This window comes from Elgaria multicarinata, chromosome 10 (assembly GCF_023053635.1).
Source record: "Elgaria multicarinata webbii isolate HBS135686 ecotype San Diego chromosome 10, rElgMul1.1.pri, whole genome shotgun sequence".
NCBI classification, from domain to species: Eukaryota; Metazoa; Chordata; class Lepidosauria; order Squamata; family Anguidae; genus Elgaria; species Elgaria multicarinata.
The window spans coordinates 95,671,169-95,696,233 of NC_086180.1; the positions used below are offsets into that span (position 1 = coordinate 95,671,169).

At 46.1% G+C, this 25,065-nt stretch overlaps 1 protein-coding gene across 2 annotated transcripts in view; it reads left to right on the forward strand.

The window, feature by feature from the left end:
• The first annotated feature begins 1,792 nt into the window (after positions 1 to 1,792).
• Positions 1,793 to 25,065, forward strand: part of ACOX3 (acyl-CoA oxidase 3, pristanoyl) — a 65,036-nt gene continuing 41,763 nt past the window's right edge. The window contains exons 1-4 of one of the 2 annotated variants that reach the window (XM_063135972.1): positions 1,793 to 1,941; positions 7,705 to 7,883; positions 11,376 to 11,609; positions 24,797 to 24,871. In XM_063135972.1, the coding sequence (XP_062992042.1) occupies positions 7,725 to 7,883; positions 11,376 to 11,609; positions 24,797 to 24,871 (468 nt within the window). In that variant the 5' untranslated portion in view covers positions 1,793 to 1,941; positions 7,705 to 7,724. The remainder of the gene's footprint in view (positions 1,942 to 7,704; positions 7,884 to 11,375; positions 11,610 to 24,796; positions 24,872 to 25,065) is intronic. The other variant, XM_063135971.1, reaches the window with a different exon arrangement.

Below are 25,065 nucleotides of genomic sequence, written 5' to 3' on the forward strand. Positions count from 1 at the left end.
TGAGAGAGGTGACCATATTAGACAAGACAGAGTCGTAGCATCTTAAAGACATGTGGCACAAAGCAGTTTACCCCAGCCTAGCGCTCTCTAGATTGTTGGATTACAACTCCTACCATCCCCAGATAGTGCGGGCAATACTCACGAATAATGGCAGTTGTAGTTCAACACATCTGGAGAGTACCAACTAGGGAAAGCTGGCATAGCAGAAGCTTTCGTGGAGTAGATGCATTTCATCAGAGGCATTATGTTATCCTTAAAAGTTGGTAAATATGTACACATAGCTGGACGTCTGTATTTCTCAACATTACTTTGTAAATGGTCACTAAACTGTTAACACAATTGTCAGTTTATTTTGCATTATTTGTCCCCTCATTAACGTCATTGTTCATACCCTGCTCTCCTATACATAGGAATTTAGGATTCATGCATGCAATAAAATGGACTCTAGTCTACAAAACTGGATGCCGTAATAAATTTGTTAGTCTTTAAGGTGCCATGCGATTCTTTTCATGGTTCTTCAGAACGGCCATAGGAATACACTGAATTCTGTCCTTCGTTTTAGTATTTTTCCGCTGGGGGGTGGGGGGACACTTTCCATTTGGTGGGTTGTTGTTGTTGTTGTTTTTTGGCAATTAAAACCAGCCCACTCAGTCAGAGAGAAAAAACAGAAAACCCCTGCTGATGCTCGCAAGAGAAGAGATCTTGGCTGAGGTCGGACGGACGTAACCAATGGTTGTTTCCTATTCTGTTCCTAATATATGCCCTCCCACCCGTTGTTGATTGGGGCATCGTCAGAAGTCAGCCCTTGAATGCAAAAAAGGACCAAAGGGAAAAGGTTAATCACCACCTCCCTGGAGCTCAGCGTCCTGTATGACCCTCGCACTCCCCCCTCATTTCCCCCTTTTAAAAGTCTTACAAAAGGGGGTAGCAGTTTAAACCTCCACGTGGCATTACCCCAAAGTTCTGTTCCCTTAGGTATGTCTAAATTTGTACGTCTAGTGAGTCCAGAATGTTGGACTGAGTGGATGGGGCTGATGATGCTGTGAAAGGAGGAGGAGTATAAATGGGGGTGTCTAGAGAGGGGTTAGTGAGTGTCAGTTAGGATTGTCAGTGGTGTGGAGAGTGACACGTCTGCTTGGCTTTATCACCTGCTCTACAGTGACTATCCTAAACACCTTCAGCTTATTACATAAGCAGTAAAACCATTTCAGGTTCCAGCCTCAGGCTGTTCAAGTGGTGGCGTTTGGCTCCGGGAGGGGGGAGGGGGTCTGTGCGCGCGGCTGGGAGGCCTGTGCGCGTGCTGGTGACACTCCGCCTCCGCACAGGGTGCTTTGAACCGTTAGAGCTTATAGCGGGGGCAGCAGCAGCCCCCGCCGCCGCCGCCATCCCACCGCTCCTTCCTTTCCTTGGGCGGTTTGGATTTCTTGCCCCAAATCCCTGTGCAACTCTTAACACCCCAGATTTCAGCAACGCTGAATCTAGTTAAATGTGTCCCCCGGGGGCTGGGGGGGGGACGGGCCCTCCATATGTTCTGGCCTACAACTCCCCTCACCGTTAGTTCTGCTGACCAGGGCTGGCGAAAGTGTAGCCCCCCGCCCCGCCCCCCAATCGGGATGGCCCCAGGCTGCCCACCGCGGGCCCTTGGGCCCTTCTCCCAGCCCACCGCGGCGCGCCCAAGGGAAACGCTTTGGGGTTGGGGCCCGGGAGGACGCGGAGGCGGGGCGGAGAGTTCTTCCTGCCGATTCGCCTGCTGCGTTGTTCGGGGAAGGCAGGCAGGCAGGGGAGAGGAAGAGTCGCCGCCGCCCTCTCCCTGCCCGCTTAGGAAAGACACGCGCCCGAGTCTCGCCCTTGAGGTCATACGAGAATCGTGGGAATCCCGGCACTTGGGGCGTCGCCCCACGAACAGCGGGCCTTCCGGGGTTGCCCCCGCTGCCAACCGTAGTGAGTCGCTCCTGGGTGCCGTCGTTGCTGGGAAAGCAAACACCTGGAAGCGTGCGGGAAAGAAAAGCCCCCGGGGGGAGGGAAGGGGGCGCACAGACACGCGCCCTTTCCGCTCCCGAAATGGCTGGTTTCTGCCCTCGCTGGACCCGCACGCGGCGAGCCTGAGCACATGGAGCTGGGGGCCCAGGCCCCCCCCCCCGCCACGAGACACGCGGAGCAGTGTGCGGCCTCGCCTGAACCGCCGCCACCCCCGGCTCACCCTCCACTTAGCGCTCTAGCGAGGGGGGGTCCGACGCGGAGCTCGCAGGCGCGTCTCACGGCGCCGCAAAGGCCCCCGCACCCCAAATATAGTCCTCGAGAAAAGCCTCGGGGAATGTCGCGTCCGGCTCCGCCCTCTCCCTTCGTGGCTCCTGCTGCCCCTGTGTTTAGCTGCCCGTGGCGGCTTCCCCGCTTGCTTGGGCCCAACCTCCGGCCTCCCTCGTTCTCTCTCCAGCCCACTTTTGCCAATCCAGGCCCCTGCAGCCCTATCCTCCGGAGAAGCCATTTTGTGGTGGAGCCCACAGTAGTTTCTCCGATTCCCAAATGTGCCCAACGGTGGGAAAGGGTTGTGGCAGGCTGCCCAGCCGAAGCCCAGGCCCGGGGGCGGGGGGGGGAGAGGGGTCACAAGGTTCAGGCCGGCGTCACGGCCGTCCCCGTAGCTCAGCCCCCAAATGCAGGCAGCCGCGATGGTCCACTTCCAGCCGTTTTCATCTCCCCACGGAGCAGGTTTCTTATAAATCTCATGGCAATTCAACACAAAGCCAGTCCAAAACACTTCGTATTGTAGCAGGGAACAATATATTGCTGGGGGGGGGGGGTCATTTCCCCAGCGACTGTGGGAAGCCACGTTCAATGGGGACGAAGGGCGCAGGCTGCCCCAACTGCTGCCCCGCCGCCATGAGCCCTTTGCCTTCGCTGCGCCCCACTGCAGGTCGCTCTTGCTCCAAGCGTTCATCTCCCCCAACCTGTGTGTTGCAGCATTGTTGCTCTCTTGGTATTTATAGCAGCGTTTATCAAGGAGGAGAAATGCTTAGAGTGTTTCTGATAACTTCTCTAGCTAGGGTTGCTCTTAAGGTGTGCTCCGCTCCGATTAGAATCGGAGAATCAGAAGTGAATTGGCCTGCTCCACCTTGCCCAGAGGCGGAGTAGAAGCGGACCAGGGACCCGTAGAAGCACAGTGAAGAGAAGCTCCCATAGGCGGAGCGATTCTCTTTCCGCGGAGTGCTCCGATCGCCATTTTGAAAAATTTCGCCCATAGGATTGCATTGCGGAAAAGAAAAGGGGATAACTGTGTTGTTTTTAAAGCTATCTTTCTGAAACTTCTTGTGCTTAGAGAGTCGTGGCTGGGGGTCATTTTGAGCCTACTCTCAGCTGTCTGCGTGCTGCAGTTCACTTGCTATATTTTTTTGAAAAAATATGTAAAAAAAACTCGGGAAAAGGTACCTTTTCGAAGTGCTGAGGGGCAGAGTCAACTCCCGGTCATGATCACATGATCCCAAAGTTGGAGCAGGGGATAGGCAAAACGGGTAACTTGGGATCCTGGGAAACTTCTCTTTCTTAGTCTGAACGGACTTTTCCCAGTGTTTTTTAAAACAGTAGCCCCACCAAATGCACAAACACAACCTGAAATCATATACTAAGCAAATAAATAACAGATAGGAAACACAGCACTGCTACCGACCATAACCTTGGGGAACAACTGAATAGATGTGGTGCAAGGGGATGAGCTCCCTTAGGGCATGTGGATGTGCCCTGTGCTGAAGCTAATGCCTGTCATGAGTTGAAGTAACAGGTAGCTTCTTGGCATAGAAGCAGCTGAGCTAATGCCTTTCATGAGTTGAAGTGAAAGGTTACTTCTTAATCCCCCTCCCCTTGGGCACGTCCACTTCCCTCTTACTGGTAAAAGACAGACATAGCCTTTAAAAAAATTCTTCTTGTTTATTCAGCAGCACTGCTGCTTTTAATTCCACCCCTCATTTATTTATTTATTTATTCCATTTTACACTCTATAGCCCAAGCTCTCCTGGCTTTTCCACTTCAGTGAAGTCAGGCAGGCTTTCATTGTGGTTCAACTCCTTATTGTTGTTGTTGTTGTTGTTGTTGTTGTTGTTATTATTGCTATTAATATTAATTAGTACTGCTATTATTAACATTATTATTTTGTTGTTTAGTAATGGCTGTGATCACAGTGCAGTCAATCAACTCTGAAGCAAGGATCACAAAGCTTTACTCTTATCCTCCTAGCCTCCTAGTAGTTATGGGATGCAAAAGAAAAGGCATCTCTCTGTGCTGCTCCCACCTCACAGGGATGGTTTGCATTACTGGCTTTGAAATTATCCTTGGCTCACTTCCTTATGCCCCCAGAAATGTCTGCTGCCTGCCTGCCTTCCCTCCCTCCTCCCCTGCCCGCCTTGCAGGGATGGTTTATGTCTTGCTTTGACTCAGGGGATAAGTCCTTCCTGCGCTCACTTAGACTTTTGGAAGTTCCAAATCAATTTTTCAAGTGTGGAAGAAGATTCATATAGGTTTATCTCTACTCCCCAATTCATGGCATGTTGGGATTTCCTTTGAAATGGCCCCATTGAGCTGTCTGCAGCTTTAAATCCCTGAGATACTGGGGTGTCCGATTTTCATAAATTCCCCAAAAATCAGGGGATGATGGGATTGGCTTGAGTCTCGGCATGCATGTGTATCCATGGATAATTTATCACGGTGCCGAGTTTGAGGTTTCTAATGTGAAAATTGACTGAGATATCGAAAGGGGTGTGAATTGGGGTTATAGGTGGTGCGTTAGAGGTTAGAGCACCGCCAAAAATCAGGGGATGATGGGATTTGCTTAAGTCTTGCCATGAATGTGGATCTAGATGGCATCTGTGAGGGTGCCTGCTTCAATTTTTTTTATCTGTCAAAATGTCGGAGAACACTCCATGTCTGCAAATGGGGTGTCCGATTTTCATAAATTCCCCAAAAATCAGAGGATGATGGGATTGTCTTGAGGCTTGGCAAGCATGGATAATCATAGTGCCGAGTTTGAGGTTTTACTTTCTAACGTGAAAATTGACGGAGAAATAGAAAACGGGTGTTTGAATTGCGGGTAGGGGTGCTGCGTTGGAGGTTAAAGCCCCCCCCAAATCAGGGGATGATGGAATATTCTTGAAACTTGCCATGAATGCGGATGTGCCTGCTTCCAAGTTTTTTTATCTGTCAAAATGTCGGAGAACAGTCCATGTCTGCAAATGGGGTGTCCGATTTTCATAAATTCCCCTTACATCAGGGGATGATGGGATTGGCTTGAAACTTGGCGTCCATGTGGACACATGGATCAGCTGTCATGGGACCGAACGTGAGGTTTCTGACATGCAAATTGACATAGTTGTAGCATGGGACTTGATTTGGGGTGAGTTAAAAGGTTTAAGCCCCGCCAAAAATCAGGGGATGATGGGATTTGCTTGAAAATTGGCATGAATGTGGATCTAGATGGTATCTGTGGGGGTGCCCACTTCAATTTTTTTTATCTGTCAAAACGTCGGAGAACAGTCCATGTCTGCAAATGGGGTGTCCGATTTTCATAAATTCCCCAAAAATCAGGGGATGATGGGATTGGCTTGAGCCTTGGCATGCATGTGTATCCCTGGATAAGCTATCATGGTGCTGAGTTTGAGGTTTCTAACATGAAAATTGACGGAGATATTGAAAGGGGTGTGAATTGGGGTTATGGGTGGAGCGTTAGAGGTTAGAGCACCGCCAAAAATCAGGGGATGATGGGATTTGCTTGAGTCTTGCCATGAATGTGGATCTAGATGGCATCTGTGAGGGTGCCCACTTCAATTTTTTTTATCTGTCAAAATATTGGAGAACACTCCATGTCTGCAAATGGGGTATCCGATTTTCATAAATTCCTCAAAAATCAGGGGATGATGGGATTGGCTTGAGTCTTTGCATGTGTGTGTATACGTCCATGAGGTGTCATGGTGCCAAACTTGAGGTTTCTAACTTTAACAGAAAAAAAGTTGTAGACTTTTTTGGATTTCAATGCAAGCCTATGGGGGGGAAAGCGGCGCTCCGATCCAGATCCGGAGTTCCGGAGCAGAGCGGACTATAGGCGGAGCGGGGCGGAGCGAAGCAGCCCTATCCGCAAATTGCGGATCTGGAAAAGAAGCGGAGCAGGGGGTCCGTGCACACCCCTAGTTGCTCTCATCCTCAAAGGAGACCATGAAGTATTCCATACAAGAGACACTTACTATGCATTGCTTCCTGAAACAGAAAGTGCTCATGAAAGGACTGTTATGGGAGTTGTAGGATTAAATTTGCCAATAGCTCTTGCTGCAAAGACACCCTTTCGTTTATATTACTCAGAGATAGGCTGCCAACATCCCCGTATTGGTAATTTACTGAATATTTATATTTAATCTCATAACCTGTATACCTCGGAATTCAGGCTCATGCCCTTTTTACGTATGGAAAAGGATAGGCCCTTTTGCGCAGAGTTTCCTTTAAACACCTTAAAACCCAGGTAACCATGTTTGCCAAGCAGTCCAGCAAGTCAGCACCATGATCCAGTTGCATATGTACTAAAGAACCAAGTAGAGCGAAGTTCAGAAATAGTCATTTACTCTAAAAATAGAATATTCAAATTAGCTAACTAAAATTCATCAGCATTTGGGAAGGGCCATATAGCTCAGTGGGAAAACGCCTGCTTTGCATGCAGAAGACCCCAGGTTCCATCCCTGGCATCTCCAGGAAGAGCCAGGAAAGAATCTTGACTTAAACCCTGGAGAGCCATTGCTGCCAGACAGTGACAACAAGACTGGGCTAGATGGAGCCGTGCTCTGGCTCAGCATACAGCAGCACCCTCTGTTCCTAGGATTTACAGAATATCTCATCAAAGCAGCTTTCAAGTGGCAGGGAAGGATGGGGCCCACACCCGGGGCTTCCCGGCATAACTTAAGCCAGTGGTGCTTCTTTAGGGGGAATTCTTCCTGTGCATAACAGATCACAGATATTTATGTGAGGGCTGGCAGCTCCCAGAGAGGGACATTCAAACTGACCAATCAATAGCTTGGAAGGATCTGATGATGCATCCTCCTGGTGATTTCTCAGTACCTACTTGGCACAATGCTGAGTCAGCCTGGAATGTGTACATTTTAGTGTGTACAGTGGCCTGGCCATGCTGGGCATGTTCTTTGTTCAGATATTATTTCCATGGGGCGGGGGGAGGATTTGTGGCAGTGACTGACATCCTCATTCATTCACAGTACAGCTCACTCATAAATTGCTAGCCTAGCAGCTGGCTACTGAAAGAGGCTGGGTGCAAAGTGGACACTATAGTCACTTAAGACGATAACTTGGTATCTTTCAAGTGCCCAGGATGTGGCTTGGGAAATCCTCTGATAAGGGCTGAAAGACCTTGCCTGCCCTAAAGTGCATTCTTTCCACACACCACTCCCTGCTCTGTATTGGTATGATGAGAGGTGCACCTTTCCCCACCCCCCTGCACTTGTGTATAAGGGCTGGATCAGGACCAAAGTTATTTACCAAAGGCAGTAATTGTACCAAATTAGAAATGGAAAAGGTCATCTTTTTATCAGTGGCTGCGTACATCAACTCTTTCTAACTGTTGAACAGCTGTTAATGTAAACTGAGAGGAGAATCTTTCAAAAGTATTTGTGAAAACTTTTAGTACAAGTTTTTATTTGTTCTGACTAATTTGGGGGTTGCTCCTAGATCAAGTTTTTTATGTTAAGATGGCCTCTATCAGTGATCTGGAAGAGGCCAGCTCTCGAACCGCTTTGCTGCTCCCAGACCTACCCAGTGGACCACTCTCTGCCTACCGGAAAATAGCCTCCTTCAATTGGAAGGAGATGGCACTATTCATAGAAGAGGAAGAACTCATCCATTTTAAGGTAAGTTTTAATATAATATGTGTTACCAAAACCTTACAATGTAAATGAAAAAAATATTGTAAGCACACTTAAAACACCCAGTAGCCCGCACTTACCTGTGATGTGCTAGGAAATATGGTTGTTCGAAGGGATCTACATGATCTCTTATGTCATGAGAGTCATGTTTCTCCTAGACTTAAGGTGTACAACATTTAATGAATAGACCACTAGTTGACTTTGTTGACCAGGGCATGATGTCTTTGTTGACATGTTCTATACATTATTATTATAATAATAATATATTTATTTTTTACCTACCTCTCCCTCTAGATCGAGGCAGGGAACAACACTAAATAAAATATAATACATAAAATTAGTTAAAAGAGCATATAAAACCAATACAATAATAAAATATTATTTTATAATCACAGCATCTTAAAATTCTTAGGTTTAAAATTCATCTGGGTAGGCCTGCCAGAAGAGACTAGTCTTTATAGCTGTCTCCTCCGGCAGGCCATTCCACAGTATAACTTAACTATCAGATAAAATTGGACAGTTTGCTATATTTATGGAATTTAAAAGTAGAAATACCTTAATTTTATTCAGATATTGATCCTGCTCAGACATAACAGTGGTATCTGGAGGCAAATCGTAGATTAATTAACCTATAAACTATGGGAAACACGCTCCACCTGAGTCATACATGAGAGGGCTTCCTGTTTGCATTAACAACCTTCAAATGCCACCTTCAAGGATTGTTTCTGTGATGTATGAATAGGGATACTTTGGGCTGTTTGTGGGTTAACAATCCCATATTAACCCATGGCTTGTCCTAATCCTCAAGCGCACTTAGCAAGGCCCCTACACAGTCATCTTTAAGTAAATTACAAAATTGTCCATCTCACTTGTACCACGGTTGTCCATGTAACTCTCATAAAATTTTGATGCATCTGAAAGAGTAACTTTGTCTCTTCCTGTGCTGAACTGGACTTCTATGATGATAAAATGGAGAGGGGAGGATCATGTATGCCCATGCCTTGGGCTCCTTGGAGGAAAAGGCAGAATATAAATGGAACCAACAATTTTACTCTGGACCGCCTTGGAAGCCCCTTAAGACCACAACACAAAAGGGGCCTTTGAATGTGGAGGACACCTGGCAAACTGTCTCCTCCAGGGTTGCGTCAGATGACTTACATTACTCATCCTGTGCACAGCTTGCACAGAAATTAAGCTTTTGGGCAGAGATGATGGTGTGGCGGTTGATCTGCAACAATCCTCCTGGTGGCAGGGGCATATGATTTGAGTGTGGCACAAAGCTTATTTGGGGACATCAATTTCCTAGTTTCTTACTCAGAGGTCTATTGCTAAGAAAGCAAAATAAATAATTAATATCTGATTTGAATCCATCCTTTGTGCTTGCAAAAGAGAAATGGGTGACAAGCCATTCAGAACACTACCACAGCCAATGAGTTTTGGGTGGTTTGCTACCTATGGCAACAAGCCACCCTGGCTCAGTTTGCTTGACATGACAAACCACGCTGCCACGGGTAATTATGCTAATCCCTCCAGCATGCATGGAAAAAGAAAAAGCCACATAACACAGGTAACACAAGTCCGCAAGAGAGAGGAGTAAGTAAGTCCTGCATTTTTGCATTTCATCAAAAGTAAAACTAGCAAATTAGACATTTTCAGAACATCAATCAGACTTGCTCTGCTCATCTTAAAAATTAAGAAGTTTTCATTTACTTGAAATGCAATGAATGTGTTGCAAAGGACAATCCTACACAAACATACTCATTAACAGCAAAGAGCCTTGTGGCATATTATGGTCTAACAAACGTATTATGGCATAGTATAGAACCGAGCAGCAATGGAAAGATTTAAAATGCAGATTTAAAAACAGATTTAAAACAGCAAGTTGAAAGACTGGGATGGTAAAATGTTAAAATACTGGGGGAAGAAAAAAGATCTTCACCTGACGTCAGAAAGAATATAACATAAGTGCCAGGCGAACTTCTCTAGGGAGCTCGTTCCACAGCCAGGGTGCCACAGCAGAGAAGGCCCTCCTCCTGGTAGCCACCTGCCTAACTTCCTTTGGCAGGGGCTCACAGAAAGGTCACTATTATCAGTGTATGCTTTTCTGTCCTGAATGAAAGCATACAAGGAAAACAGGGTCAGTGTGTACTTAGGTGACCCACCACCCCTGCACATTTCCTTCTCTTCAGTATTCTCACACCTTACAGAGGAAGATGATTGGGGCTGGAAATCCAGGAGAAAATGCGGGGACAAAGAGCCTAAGTTGTAAGCAAGCACAACATGTGGGACTTTATATGTTTATTGTAGGGATGGGAGAACAACTGATGTTCACATTTGCTCAGAATCTCTGAATATCAGCTTGATGTTTGTCTGTCCTTGATTTCCGTGAGCATTTGTGATCTTGTCCCAATCAAACGGGAAAATTGCACAAAACAGTACATATTTTTAAAAATGGTGCAACTTTCCCCCATAGACTAAAACATTAAATTGTGCATTTTTAGAAAATGCTCCATTTCAAGCTGTTTGTTAGTTAAAAGCTGTGCATTCTTTCAGTGTAAGCACATTTGAGAACTTGCAAGCGTTTTCAATGAAGGCGTTTTTGACAGAGTCTTGAATGGGGCATGTTTTGAGACACGAATGATATTTACTTATATCGCTAGTTTATTGCTTTAGTTTGTGATTACCATTGTTATTGATGCATGAGTGGCTTTACACTCCTCTGAAAATGAAGCTTTTTTTATTCTTATGTGTATGTTATTAGTTTACAGTGCCATTGAAGACGTTCTATCAAAATGCCTTGGAGAATATACATGCAGTTAATAGATTTTTGAGCCCTCTGCCACTTCTCTTGTTTTTTCACTCTGTGGTGGCCCATTCCTCTTTTTAGTTAAGGAAGAGCCTTCTCCCATTGTCAAGATCTGGGCACGAGGCCTTGTTGCGTATCCTCTTGTTTATCCAACTAAGATCAGTTGGGCACAAAGGGAGCCCTGTGTTGTGTTGTGAAACCTTCTGTGTTCTTCACCTTCAGGTTAAGATTTTTTTAAAAAACCAAAAAAAGCTTTTAATCACCAAGGCAAATTTGGATGTAATATTATTTATTCATAGTACCATCTGATTTTTGTAGTCTTAAATGGTATGGTATATATGTATACCATACCATTTAAGATATATGTATCTTGTTCATTTTTATTTGCAGCTTATTAATGTTTCTCAAATGTTTTATTCTCTTACATTGCTTATGGCATAGGGAAATTACTACAAAAATATTAATATAGTGAACTGTACTATATTGATAATATATTGATAATATATAGTTTAATATAGTGAACTGTAATATAGTGAACTGTACTATATGTACAACTGTAGTGAACTATAATCAATATAGTGATTATATATAAAATACTAAGTATACTTCAAGTTCATTGGGAAATTCAGATCTGACTTGTTCAAGCATTCTAATGTTTTTCTTCCTTAAAGAACAGAATATTCTCAGCTCTTGAAAATGATCCTCTCTTTGCTCGTCTCGCTGGAGAAGAATTATCGCTTGAGAAATATCGTGAGCTAACTTTCCTTCGCTGTAAGAGACTCTTCGAATATGATTTTCTAAGACTAGAAGAGATCATGGAGAAACCATTAAAAGTAGTGGTGCTGATTACTTGCCTGGGGATGTACGATTGGTCTCTTGGAGCCAAATATTTGCTAAATTCCCAGGTATGTAAATTACAAGTATAAGCCTCAGTATAGCTATACTATTACAGTTTGTTTTTGAGAAAACACTTGGAAAATGTTTTATATAGCATTTTAACCACTTTAAGTGAATCCCTAATTAAGAGACTCAACTCAGGGACTTGGTCAAATTCTTTTTGAAGCTAATGGTAGCATTCCATGTTTTTGGATTTGAGCTACAGTTGGTTTTGTGAAACTGGACACCTGTTAAGCTGAGAGGGAGGAAGGCAAAGACAGTCCGTTGGCAGCAAGATGCTCAGACCGTCTGACTCACTCTGGCCGTATGTTGTAAAGAGTTGTGTGTGATCTTGCTATAGTTCTCTTATTTGGATAATCTTCTCTACACAGCCTGTACACAGGCTGAATTCCCACCTGACATCCTTCAGGTTATGAGTTCTAGATCTGCTAGAGGCTAATCAGCTACTGCTAGTTTCTTCCTGTTTACCTCCCCCCCCCATCTGATACAGTATAAGACATAATAGAACCTGAGAGGTAAACATGGTGACAGCTGTACATGCTTCTGTTTTATGTTATCCTACCAATTTGGGGGAGAGGGTGCAATGGGTTGAGAGCAAGGATTGTGCAGCCAGTCCCCAGCCCCCCCCCCCCCCCCATCTCTCCTCTTCCCTACTTGTGATATTAATGCTGCTGGGGAAACCATTTTATTTGTATTTATATGAAACATTTATCCCCCACCTTTCAAACCCCAAGGGCTATCTATGGCCTTAGCTAGACCTAAGGTTTATCCCGGGGTCGTCCCTGCCTGCTCCTGGGATCCCCTGTGTGTCATTTAGATGCACAGGGATGACCCCGGGACGATCCCGGGATAAACCTTAGGTCTAGCTAAGGCCTAAGTCTGCCAGTCTAACAGCTTTGCCTTGACAAAATGATTCCCCACATTGTATGGTAGCAGGATATCTCCTGTTAACACTGTGCTTTGAGCTATCCTTTCCCTTATACTGGAAGTTAGTGAAGTTTCCATCCCTTCCAATGGGAGGGGTGCAGGTTGGAGAGTAACATCAAGGGGTCGGGCAGTTCCACCCACCTTGCCCTGGAACCTTTCAACCTTCTGCCCCAGAGCCTGATGAAGCTTACTGCTTTGAAGACTGTTAGCTACCCACATGCCAGACACCCCAGCCTCACTTCAGAGTGCAAAAAGGAGGATACTGCCTGGAGATACTCCCCAGGAACATGTTTTTACTCTGTAGGTTACACTATGCCCCACAACACTGTTTCATCACAACCTGCTTTAACCCAAGAAACAGGAAAACTAATACTCTACTGTAACTCATTCTTTGGCTGTGTTCAGATGACACATTAGTCCACAGAGGGGGAATAATCCACTCCACAGATGGGAAATTCCGGGGCGCCTTTGGGTGACACGGAAGTGGTGCTCCATGGAGTGGACTACTTCCCCTCCATGGAGTCGTCGTCTCTCTTCCTTGCCCTCTCAGCCCTCCCCACTGAATGGCGCGCCACCATTCTGTGGGGAGGAGCGATGAACCATACAGCGGTGGATGAATCCCACCTCCTGTGAAAAGGAGAGATGCCTCCATCGGGGCACAGATGTTGCCACAGAAAGAAGACTGGACAGAGCCATCTCCTCTCTTGACAGTAGGTGGGATTCATCTGACACCGCTGCTTGGCAACTGGGGCACTGTGTCTCCCCTGTCATGGGAGATGACCCCCCCCCCGATTGTTGGTGACATATCTTTCCCAGTCTAGCAATGCTGCCTCCTGCCCTGTTGCCATGGCCCTGACTGAGAAGGATGTGTTGAATTTATTATTTATTTATTTAAAGCATTTTTATAGCGCCGCCTCACCATTTCTCACCATTTCTGGCATTGAGGCGCTTTACAATACCATATAAAATAATTCCATTAAAACCCTCAACCCACATTAAGACAATTCCATTAAAACCCTGTTGAAGAGGAAATGATCTTCTCCAGGGGGGAGGCTTCATCCTGGTAGCCCCCATCGAGTTTGATGGCAGAGCGTGGGGAAATCTATCAATCTCCCCCCCCTCCCGCCCACTGACAGAGAAGATCGTCTCCTCAGCGACGTGTTTTTCACCCTCATCCCCATAGCAACAGGGCAGGGGGCAGCAACAACAATGCCACCCACTGCCCTGTTGCTATGGAGATGGTAGCGATGCTGGGGTGCACAAGGATCTGAGCTGCTGCTGTGACGAGCAGCTCGGATTCTTCCGCATTGCCTCCCGTCCCCATTCACAACGACAGAAGGGGCATCCTGTGCTGAGGCTGGAGGGAGGCAGGGGAATCAGCCGCCCAAACATCCCTCCAGCCTCAGCACAGGATGCCCCTTCTGTTATCGCGAATGGGGACGGGAGGCGACGTGTAAGAATCCGAGCTGCTCATCACAGCAGCAGCGCAGATCCTTGCGCCCCCCTCTATCACCCCGATATTGGCAGATGGTGTCTTCCATGGTTGGCCACGGGAGGCCTCCTTGGCCCGCCTGCCCTGCAATTCATTTGGGGATCAGCTCGAGGGGATGAAAGGGGCTCCTTCTATCTCTTCAAGCCAATCTCCAGATGGATCAGGGAGGTGGTGGTGGTGGCAAGGGATGTGGACGTCCCTGGAAACACGTGGAGTGACACAATCGGCAGTGCCCCACCCAGGGACAGGAGGATCGGGGCTCCGTATGCTCTTACCAGCACGGGATTATTTTCCCTGCCAATGGAGCCCTGTTGGGCTAGAGCTCCCGGGGTTTTGCTGCTCTTGTCTTGGGACTCTATAGTCAGGCAAAAACTTCTCAGTTCCTCGCTTTGCTGAAGTCAAGATATATTTTGTCCACCGCATCCCCATAGTCCACAAGGGGAGTTATCTGATTAGTCTGGCAAGATTTGTTCTTGACAAATCCATGCTGACTTCTAGTAATCACTGCATTGTTTTCAAGTTGCTTATAGATTGACTTCTTTATAATCTGCTCCAAAAATCCCCCAGGGATTGATGTTAGACTAACTGGTCTGTAGTTCCAAGGTTCCATCTATTTATCAATCTGAAGCTGCAATCCTGCTCCTTCAGTTTGAACTTCACTTTTGCAGGGGTTCATAGATATTCTTTTGGGAGAAGACTGAGCCAAAGTAGGAATTGAGCATTTCAGCCTTTTCTTTGTTATCTGTTATCAATTTGCCATCCTCATCGAGAGTTGAACAACCATTTCTTTCCTCTTTCTTTTACTATGCATGTACTGGAAAAAAACCCTTTTTTGTTGCTTTTAGCATCCCTCGCTAATCTCAGCTCATTCTCAGCTTTAGCCTTCCTGATGCCATTCCTGCACTTTCTGTGCTACATGTCTGTACATGTTTGTAGCCTGGCCTTCCTTCCACTTCCTATGTGTATCCTTTTTTGTTTTCAGGTCATCTCTAAGCTTTCTTTTGTTGTTTTCTATCTTTTTTTCTTGTTGGAATTGTTTGTAATTGTGCCTTTAAAATTTCCTTTTTAAAAAAGTCCCACCCATCTTGGACTCATTTTCTCATTAGGGTCACTTGCCATGGGACCTTGCTTATCAAAACTATGATAAGTTTATGATGAATTTATTAAAATGATGAGTTTATTAAGATCAGCTTTCCTAAAACCCAGAGTACATGTCTGGCTACACTCAGCTTTTGCTTCCTTTAAAGTTAAGAACTCAAGTATGACGTGGTCACTTTCCCCCAGAGTTCCTGTAACTGCCACTTTATGCACTAAGTCACCCCTATTAGTCAGTATCAAGTCAAGGATAGCCCATCCTCTAGTTCCTTCCTTCACTTTCTGTAGGAGAAAGTTATCACCCACACATGTCAGGAATTTCTTGGAGGGGCCACTTTGGGCAGAATTTGTCTCCCAACAGATATCAGGGTAAGTCCTCCATTACTACTACATCACACTTGCTTTTCAAAAGTTTCAATGTCATCTTCTCCTTGATTGGGTGGTAGATAGTTAACTATCATGTTCCTTTTATTCCTTGCCCCATTTATTTTAATCTAGATGCTCTCGATGGGGCTCCCAGGCTCATCCTCCTTTATTTCTGTGCAGGGATAAGTATTTTTAACATAGTGTGACTCTGCCTACCTTTTTATTTCTTCTGTTCTTTTTGAACAATTTAAACCCTTCAATTACTATATGCCAATCATGGGAGTCATCCTACCAATTTTCAGTTATACCTATCAAGTCATATTGGCCTTCAAGTTCATTCTGTTTGTTTCCTATACTCTGGGCATTAGTATATAGACATCGAAGACCATGTGCTTTGTTGTCTGGCTTCTTTCCTACATTATTGTGAAGACTATTAGGCCTGTTATGTCATATAAGTCTTAATCCATTGCTTCCTCCAAGTTTACGTCTCCCTCCCCCCATAGGATTCAGTCTAAAGCCCTCTTGATGAAGTTCTTCATGCTGTGTCAAAACCCATTGTTCCCCATCCCTTGTGAGGTGCAACCTGTCACTTTCCAGCAATCCATCTTCCAAGTAGCGTAGCCCGTGGGTGTCAGGTACTTTCCTTGCCTAAGTGAGTAGTGGTTCATGAGGCATTTCATCAAGTTCAGGGAAATAGTCTGGAGAAATGCCAGGAGGAATACCTATATTCCCATACCACTGAGACCTCATCTGTGTCTGAGGATTGCTAAGAAATTAAGTGTTTCTGTAAGCGGACTATAGCTGTGACAAGAAAGAAGAGTAAAAGATTTGAGTGACATGACCCCTCTTTTCATAAAACGTGCACTAAATAATAGCAGAGATGTAAAATGTCTTGTAATTTTGAAGTCATGGGGAAAAAATGCAGGTTGCTTACCTGTAACTGTAGTTCTTCGAGTGGTCATCTATGCATTCACACATATGGGCTTTGCGCCTGCGCAGAGACCAGACCGGAACCTTCTATAGCTGAGTGGAACGTTTTTGGCGGGAACCCCTCCCCCACGCTATCGTGCATGTCCATGGGGTTCCCGCCCTTACCTCAGTTTACAGGAGTCCGACATTGTGCCCCCATAAACATGAGTGTAATTTCAATAAAGTACATTCCACGTATAACTGTGTCATTTGTAAGTCTCACACCACCAAGTGGGGATGGTGGGTGGGTTGTGTGAATGCATAGATGACCACTCGAAGAACTACAGTTACAGGTAAGCAACCTGCATTTCTTCTTCGTGGTCTCTATGCATCACACATATGGGCAAGTAGCAAGCTGACATATCTTTGGAGGTGGGTTGGTGCATCATCTGAAGATCTCCGAGAGCACTGTCCTTCCAAACGAGCAGTCGTGCCTAGCACGGGTGTCCAAACTGTAGTGCCTAACAAATGTGGACGGAGCGGACCACGTTGCAGCTCTACAGACTTCTGTCAAGGGAACACCTCTGCTGAAGGCAACAGATGTTGCGACAGCTCTGGTAGAATGAGCTGTCACAGGTTTCACAAGCTCTAGTTTAGAGATAGAGTAAGCAAGTTCAATTGTCTCTACAATCAGCGTGACAGTTGCTGGCATGAAACAGGGAGTCCCTTATAAGGCTCACCATAACAAATAAACAATTGCTTTGTTTTCCTAAAACTCTCTGTCCTAGCCTTGTAAAAGGCAAGAGCTCTCCTTACATCAAGTGTATGTAAAGAAAACTCAAGTGAGTTCGAGTCCCTGCTGATAAAGTGCCAATAGGTATTTGAGAATCAATGACAAAGGGCAAGATTCAGGTGCTTGATCGTTTTCCAAGGCAAAAGTTTGAAATCTCTGCCACTTTGCCGCGTAAGATTTTCTCGTTGAAGGCTTTAGTGATGCCAACAATATATGGTCTACAGTTAAATCCTTGGTACGAGAGGAGGAATGGATGATATTCTCCATGCCGTCATCTTGAGGGTCGACAGGTTTGCGTGTCGAACCCTGCCCTGGTGTCGAGACAACAGTGTCAGTATCGGCGGGAGTCTGATGTAATTCCCGTCCGACAGTCGAAGGGCGTGGGAGAACCACGTCTGTCGAGGCCACCACGGTGTGATAAGGATGCAGTCCGACCTGTCCGACTGGATTTTGGCCAGCACCTTCGTCAACAGTGGAAACAGAGGAAAGATATAAAGAAGATTTCCTTTCCAGGTTCTGGTGAAAGCATCTCCTAGCGAGTGCTTTCCTCTTCCTGCTCTGCTGCAGAACCTGGAACAAGCTGCGTTTTCTTCGGTAGCGAAGACATCGACAGCAGGGAGGCTCCAGTACCGAAAGAGAACGTCTCTTACTTCGGTATCGAGCTCCCATTCGTGGTCGACGTGGAAAGACCTGCTGAGGGCATCCGCGATGATGTTTTCCTTGCCCGTTACATGGATCGCCATCAGGTGAGTATTTCTCTTTATGCACCAGTTCCAAATCCTGAGTGCCGATCGATTCAGAGGATGAGACCTTGTCCCACCTTGTCTGTTGATGTACGCCACTACCGTGGTGTTGTCCGTCGCGATCAGGACGTTTCGGCCCTCGATCATTTGTGAAAAAGTTTTTATTGCATTCTCCACCGCTAGCAGTTCTAGGTGGTTGATATGATGTTCCCTCTGGGAAGGAGGCCAACGGCCCTGAGCTGTGAGGGAGTTGCAGTGTGCTCCCCATCCGATCAACGATGCATCCGTCGTGATCGTTACCGAAGGAGTTTCTTGCTGGAAGGGAACTCCTTCTAGGAGCGTCGACATCGAAAACCACCATTTCAGAGATGCCCTTACTTGCGTCAGGATCGACAGGTAAGTTCGCCGGGCATCGTGTCGAAGATCGAAAGTTCTTAAAAACCAGGCCTGCAATATTCTCATTCTGAGTCTTGCAAACCTGATGACTGCAGTTGTAGCTGCCATCAAGCCTAATAGCCTCTGAATTGTCCATGCCGAGACCTTTCGGCGGCTCTCGGTAGCGATGGCTAACTCTTGAAGGGTGCTTGCTCTGGTCGAGAGCAGGTATGCTCTCCCGTCCCGAGACGATAGGGTTACCCCTATGAAGTCCAGCTTCTGCTGTGGGGTCAAGATGGATTTCTCCTCGTTGACCGACAGACCCAACGAGACCAACAGGTTGAGGGTGGTTGAAATGTCCGCTACCAGATCTTTTTTCGGGACCGTGAAGTATCGGGAGAAAAACCCCTGGTTGAGTTCCTCTGCAGGTACTGGAGAGATGGCTCCTTTCCCTAGGAGGGTCTGTACCTTGAGAAGCAGAGGAGGGGATGGCGCCGTTACTTTCACCCCCGAAGAAGGAGGAAGGACATCGAGCCCGATGGCATACCCCGAGTTGATGATAGTGAGCACCCAGGAGTCCGATGTTATTGACTCCCATTGATGGTAATGTGGTGCTAGGCGGTTCGCAAAGGGAGGTGGATCTGGGATAAAGAAGTCAAACCCGCTGCTTCTTAGAGAAGTCGGGCTGACGTTTGCTTTAGAGCTGTTGTTGCTGCTGCCTCTGCTGACCTTTCGCTGTCGACAATTGTTGCCTGGCTATGGCTGAAGCTTCACTCTGGAAAACTCGTGCCAGCTCTTTTTTGTCCTCTGGGAGATGTTCACATAGTGATCCTATTTTCTCCCAGAGGAAGAGCTGGTATCGTGCCATGGTAGCCTCGTAGGCTGCGTATGCCGATGGCTGCGTATGGTGTCGAGGCGTCGACACCGTGGACGTTTGGTGGGCGGGCGCTGGAGGCAGCGGTAGATGACACATCCTCGTAGGCGGAGGGTGCACATAATATTCTTCTTGAGGGTACTGGTGGTCACCCTGGAAGTATCGTTGTGGGCGATATCGATCCCATACATAGTCGCCACATACTGATTGGGGATAAGAGTATTGAAAAGCTCCTTCCCATTGACGCCTTAGAGTGTGCCTTGGCGAAGGCGGTAGAGGGATTAGTCCCTGAACTTCTTGCAGCCTGGCAGGCTCTCGGAAAGAGGCCGCTGAAGCCGAATCCCGCAACTCGCCCTCCGATAGACTGGGAGGATGTGTCGGTACCGTAGCCATCGGTACCGACTGGGATCTCGATACCGAGGGAGGCCTCGGTATCGAAGCGGTCGGTATGGCAGGAGGAGTAGAGTGACTCCTAGCCAATTCCGCCGTGTGGGGTGACCCTAACGAGGGTTTTTCCGCGTCTCGCTTCTTCTTCTTCTTTTTCTCCATTTCAGAAGAAGATTTGGGAGTCCGGGCCTTTTTGGAGATTTTCCTGGCTGCGGAACTCGCCAGTGACCGTCCAGGCGTTAGGGGTATCTGAGCCCTATTAGCCTCTCTGGAATGTTCAGGCACCTCAGTGCAACGGTCATCAACGGACTTACTGGCTGCCGTTTTGTCAATTCTTGAAGATTTGGGAGTCCGGGCCTTTTTGGAGATTTTCCTGGCCGCAGAACTCACCAGTGACCGTCCAGGCGTTAGGGGTATCTGAGCCCTATTAGCCGCTCTGGAATGTTCAGGCACCTCAGTGCAACGGTCATCAACGGACTTACTGGCTGCCGTTTGTCCAGGCGTTAGGGGTATCTGAGCCCTATTAGCCGCTCTGGAATGTTCAGGCACCTCAGTGCAACTGTCATCAACGGACTTACTGGCTGCCGTTTGTCCAGGCGTTAGGGGTATCTGAGCCCTATTAGCCGCTCTGGAATGTTCAGGCACCTCAGTGCAGCGGTCATCAACGGACTTACTGGCTGCCGTTTGTCCAGGCGTTAGGGGTATCTGAGCCCTATTAGCCGCTCTGGAATGTTTAGGCACCTCAGTGCAACGGTCATCAACGGACTTACTGGCTGCCGTTTTGTCCATCCTCGAAGATTTGGGAGTCCGGGCCTTCTTGGAGATTTTCCTGGCCGCGGAACTCGCCAGTGACCGTCCAGGCGTTAGGGGTATCTGAGCCCTATTAGCCGCTCTGGAATGTTCAGGCACCTCAGTGCAACTGTCATCAACGGACTTACTGGCTGCCGTTTGTCCAGGCGTTAGGGGTATCTGAGCCCTATTAGCCGCTCTGGAATGTTCAGGCACCTCAGTGCAGCGGTCATCAACGGACTTACTGGCTGCCGTTTGTCCAGGCGTTAGGGGTATCTGAGCCCTATTAGCCGCTCTGGAATGTTTAGGCACCTCAGTGCAACGGTCATCAACGGACTTACTGGCTGCCGTTTTGTCCATCCTCGAAGATTTGGGAGTCCGGGCCTTCTTGGAGATTTTCCTGGCCGCGGAACTCGCCAGTGACCGTCCAGGCGTTAGGGGTATCTGAGCCCTATTAGCCGCTCTGGAATGTTCAGGCACCTCAGTGCAACGGTCATCAACGGACTTACTGGCTGCCGTTTGTCCAGGCGTTAGGGGTATCTGAGCCCTATTAGCCGCTCTGGAATGTTCAGGCACCTCAGTGCAACGGTCATCAACGGACTTACTGGCTGCCGTTTGTCCAGGCGTTAGGGGTATCTGAGCCCTATTAGCCGCTCTGGAATGTTCAGGCACCTCAGTGCAACGGTCATCAACGGACTTACTGGCTGCCGTTTTGTGCATCCTCGAAGATTCAGCCAAGACTCAACTTTATGGCCTTCACCTAGGCACAGGACGCACAGGGTGTGCCCGTCAGTTGGAGGGAGCTTAGCTCCACATTTCACACACTTGCGAAATGGGGCCTTAACTGCCATACGGCTAAGCGCCGCGATCGAAATCGCTGAGGAAAATCTAACTACTAAAAAAAAAATTTTTTTTAATTTTTTTTTTTTTAGCTAGAATAGAAGAAAAGATGTTAAGAAGTGAGAAATAAGCGAAAAGAGGAAAGATTGGAAGTAAAAAAGGATTTTAAAGAGAAAACGCTTAGAGGTTTGGTTCTATGGTCTAAGCACAATGGCGGACGACGAAGAACTGAGGTAAGGGCGGGAACCCCATGGACGTGCGCGGTAGCGTGGGGGAGGGGTTCCCGCCAAAAACGTTCCACTCAGCTATAGAAGTGGCAGGCGCAGGCGCAAAGCCCATATGTATGATGCATAGAGACCACGAAGAAGAACTTGGTTTGCTCATAAAATTATCAATATATTTAAAACTTTAAAAAGTAAACTCAGTAAATCTTTAATATCTGAGAAAACTATACTTTCAAAATTCAGTATACCAAGCATGATAATTTTATGAGCAAACCAAATTATACATAACATACTGTATGTTAGGTTCCTAGTTTATGTCTGACCAGAGGAAACTTCAAGTAGTCCCTGAAACCTCTTGAAACACTCCAGAAGCCAAAAGAAGCAGGAAGAATTGTAGTCAGAGTCTAGAAACTCAGGACTCTATAGAACAAAACCGAAACTATTAAAAATGCATACTTGCTTCCGTATTATGGTATAGTGACTGTATTATGGTAACAGCTCTGTCTCCTTTGACACAGAGGGAAAAGCGCTTATCTCTCAGGCGAGCAACATTTCCCTACTTGACATTGAAAAGGGCTCCACAAAGGGGTCTCATTCCTTTTTCATCAGTACTGTCAGCATTCAGCCACTAGAGAGCAGCAATGCATCGGCCTTTGGAGGGGCAGATCAGCCCTGGCTAAATAGAAAACCCTCGCTCCGTCCTCCTTGGAATGGCACGTGGCAGTGGGACAGCGGTCCTTACTCACTCGCTCACAAGAGACAGGCCCTTGCCTGCCCTTACCAAAAGTCAAGTATGTAAATCCTCCATTGTTAGGCTGGTCAGCTAACCATGTGCAGGTTAGTTTAACCATTCAACTCCATTACTCAGATGGGGATTTCTCTGGGTTCATCAGTTAGTTTCACCCCCTCATGGTCGCTGCTAGTAGTCATTTTACTGTCAGTTGAAATGGCTTTAAAAGAAATTTTCAGTTCTGACAATTAAAACTCTCCCAATGATAAAAGAAAAAAGTTCAACTTGAGCAGTATTTCTGTTTCTTACAATGACAAAGCTGGCAGCATGAATAGAAAGAGGGAAAAGGTACTTTAAAGTTGTCGCCCTTGTTAATTAAAATGCTGTTTATATAGCCATGGCGTTTTGTCTCTTGGTCTTGGCACACGTGGACGTGACTTGCCAACAATGGCATCTCTTCTTACAGCGCAGGTAGTGGGTGCTCCAGCTTTATGGGGGTAGTTGGTGCTGAATTCCGCCAACTCCTCCCACTGGCTTGTTCTTCATCCCCAATTCTAGCTGAACACTTAAATTACTTTATCATTTGGGGGGAGGTAGTAGAGTAGTGTAAGATACTTGGAAGCCCTACATTCTCGGCAAGCTCAGGGACCAAAGTTGTTTCTTCCGGGAAGAAAAAAATCTTATCTGAAAGTCACTTCAGTATAGAGTGGGAAGTTTTTTGCCTCTTCCTTATGCTTGCTATGGAACATTTTCTGGCCTTCTTGAGATAGTGGCTGCATTTGGACAACACAATAGTAAATGGTGACTTAATAGTCAACTCCACTGTTGATTCTTGAGGGGGTATTTCCCACACGACATGATTATAATCAACTGTGGTGTGGATTGAGGGCAGTGTTGAGTTGACTATTAGTCAACAGTGATTGATTGACACATTACCCACCCTCTCTCCCCGCCTCAGTTCTCCTGCTGGTATCCTATCAGCCATTGCAAGTTCAGCTGTTTGGATTAGAGCGGCAGCTGCTGCTTTGGTCGCTCTTGCCAGGGGACTCAGTAGTCACCAAAAATAACCAACTGCGTACGACAAAATAGGCAATGGTGCCCAACACATGACACGATAACAGTTGGTTGTTCAAATAATCAACTCTGCACATATTGGCATCGGTTATTTTGGCCAAATAACCAACTGTGGTGTGATTTAAAAACATCCAAACAGACAACACAATAACCCACTGTTGACTGTTTAACCCACCATTGACTATTTAATCCACCATTGATTACCATGTTGTTTGAACCCAGTCACTGTCTGCAGAAGAAGTCAACGTTTGCTTTTGAACAAGGAAGTATTCTAGATATTTTGATTTTCTTGCATATTTTACTTCGCTGTGAAACTGAAGCAAGAAGAAAAAATTAAGCAGAAACTATTTTCCTGTAACTCTGCTGTGATTGCTATCACAGAACAATATAAAACATTTCCTCCTATGGAGGAGAGAGGGGACAACTTATCTATTGATTTGAGCTACCTTCAAACCTTCTGGAATATTTCATTATGACCCTTTTCTGTCCTTTCCAGGCCTCTGTCCATTTTTTAAACAAATATCTGTTACTTGTTCACAACAGCTCCTTGTCTTAATATTTGATGATGATGATTTATTTATTTATTTATTGCATTTATATACCGCCCCATAGCCAAAGCTCTCTGGGCGGTTTACAAAAGTTAAGAACAGTAAACATTAAAACAAATGTACAAAGTTTAAAAACATAAAAAGCATAAAAACACAGTATCTTTATAAAAACAGCTATTCTGGGGTCCGTTAAAAACAAACTCAGCATATGTTGTTAAATGCCTGGGAGAAGAGAAAGGTCTTAACCTGGCGCTGAAAAGATAACAATGTTGGCACCAGCCGAGCCTCGTCTGGGAGATCATTCCATAATTGGGGGGCCACCACTAAAAAGGCCCTCTCCCTTGTTGCCATCCTCCGAACTTCCCTCGAAGTAGGCACTCGGAGGAGGACCTTAAATGTAGAGCGCAGTGAGCAGGTAAGTTCATGTCAGGAGAGGCATTCTGTCAGGTATTGTGGTCCCAAGCCATGTAAGGCTTTATAAGTCAAAACCAGCACCTTGAATTGGGCTCGGAAACATATAGGCAGCCAATGCAAGCGGGACTGTACATGATGATGATGATGATGATGATGATGATATAATTATTTCTTACCCTCCTATCCCGTTAGATCAAGACAAGAAACAACATTAGTACAACAATACAATATAAATCAAATACATAAAATTAATTAAAAGAGCATATAAAACCAATACAATATCAAAAAAACAATCAAGACATCTTGAAATTCTTGGTTTAAAATCCATCTGGGTAGGCCTGCCAGAAGAGGCTAGTCTTTACAGCTGTCTTAATCTCGGAGAGAGAGTTAAGTTGACGAATCTCTTCCAGGAGGCCATTCCACAGTCTGGGGGTGACAGAAGAAAAGATCCTCTGGGTAACAGTTGTCAGCCTAGTTTTGGCTGACTGAAGTAACTTCTCCCCAGAGGACCTGAGTGTGTGGGGCAGATTGTATGGGAGAAGGCGATCCCTCAGGTAACCTGGACCCAAACCATGTAAGGCTTTAAAGGTAATGATCTGTACTTTGTATTTACAGGTGTTCAAGAGTGCAATTGAGAGTTCAGGCTCTGAAAGACATGGTGAATTTATTAAACAAAATGAAAATATGGAGGTACTTCTTTTAAAATTGCTTTTGCTTATCTAAACCTTTGAAATTATTTTTCTGGATCTAATTTAAATGTATGCTGTTGCCACTGCTTTTAAAAACAGGGTTAAATATTAATGAATGAAAGATAATGCATTCTAACAATCAGTATCTGAAAATCTCTTGTAAAAATGTGGAGCAACTTCATTTTAATTTAGTAG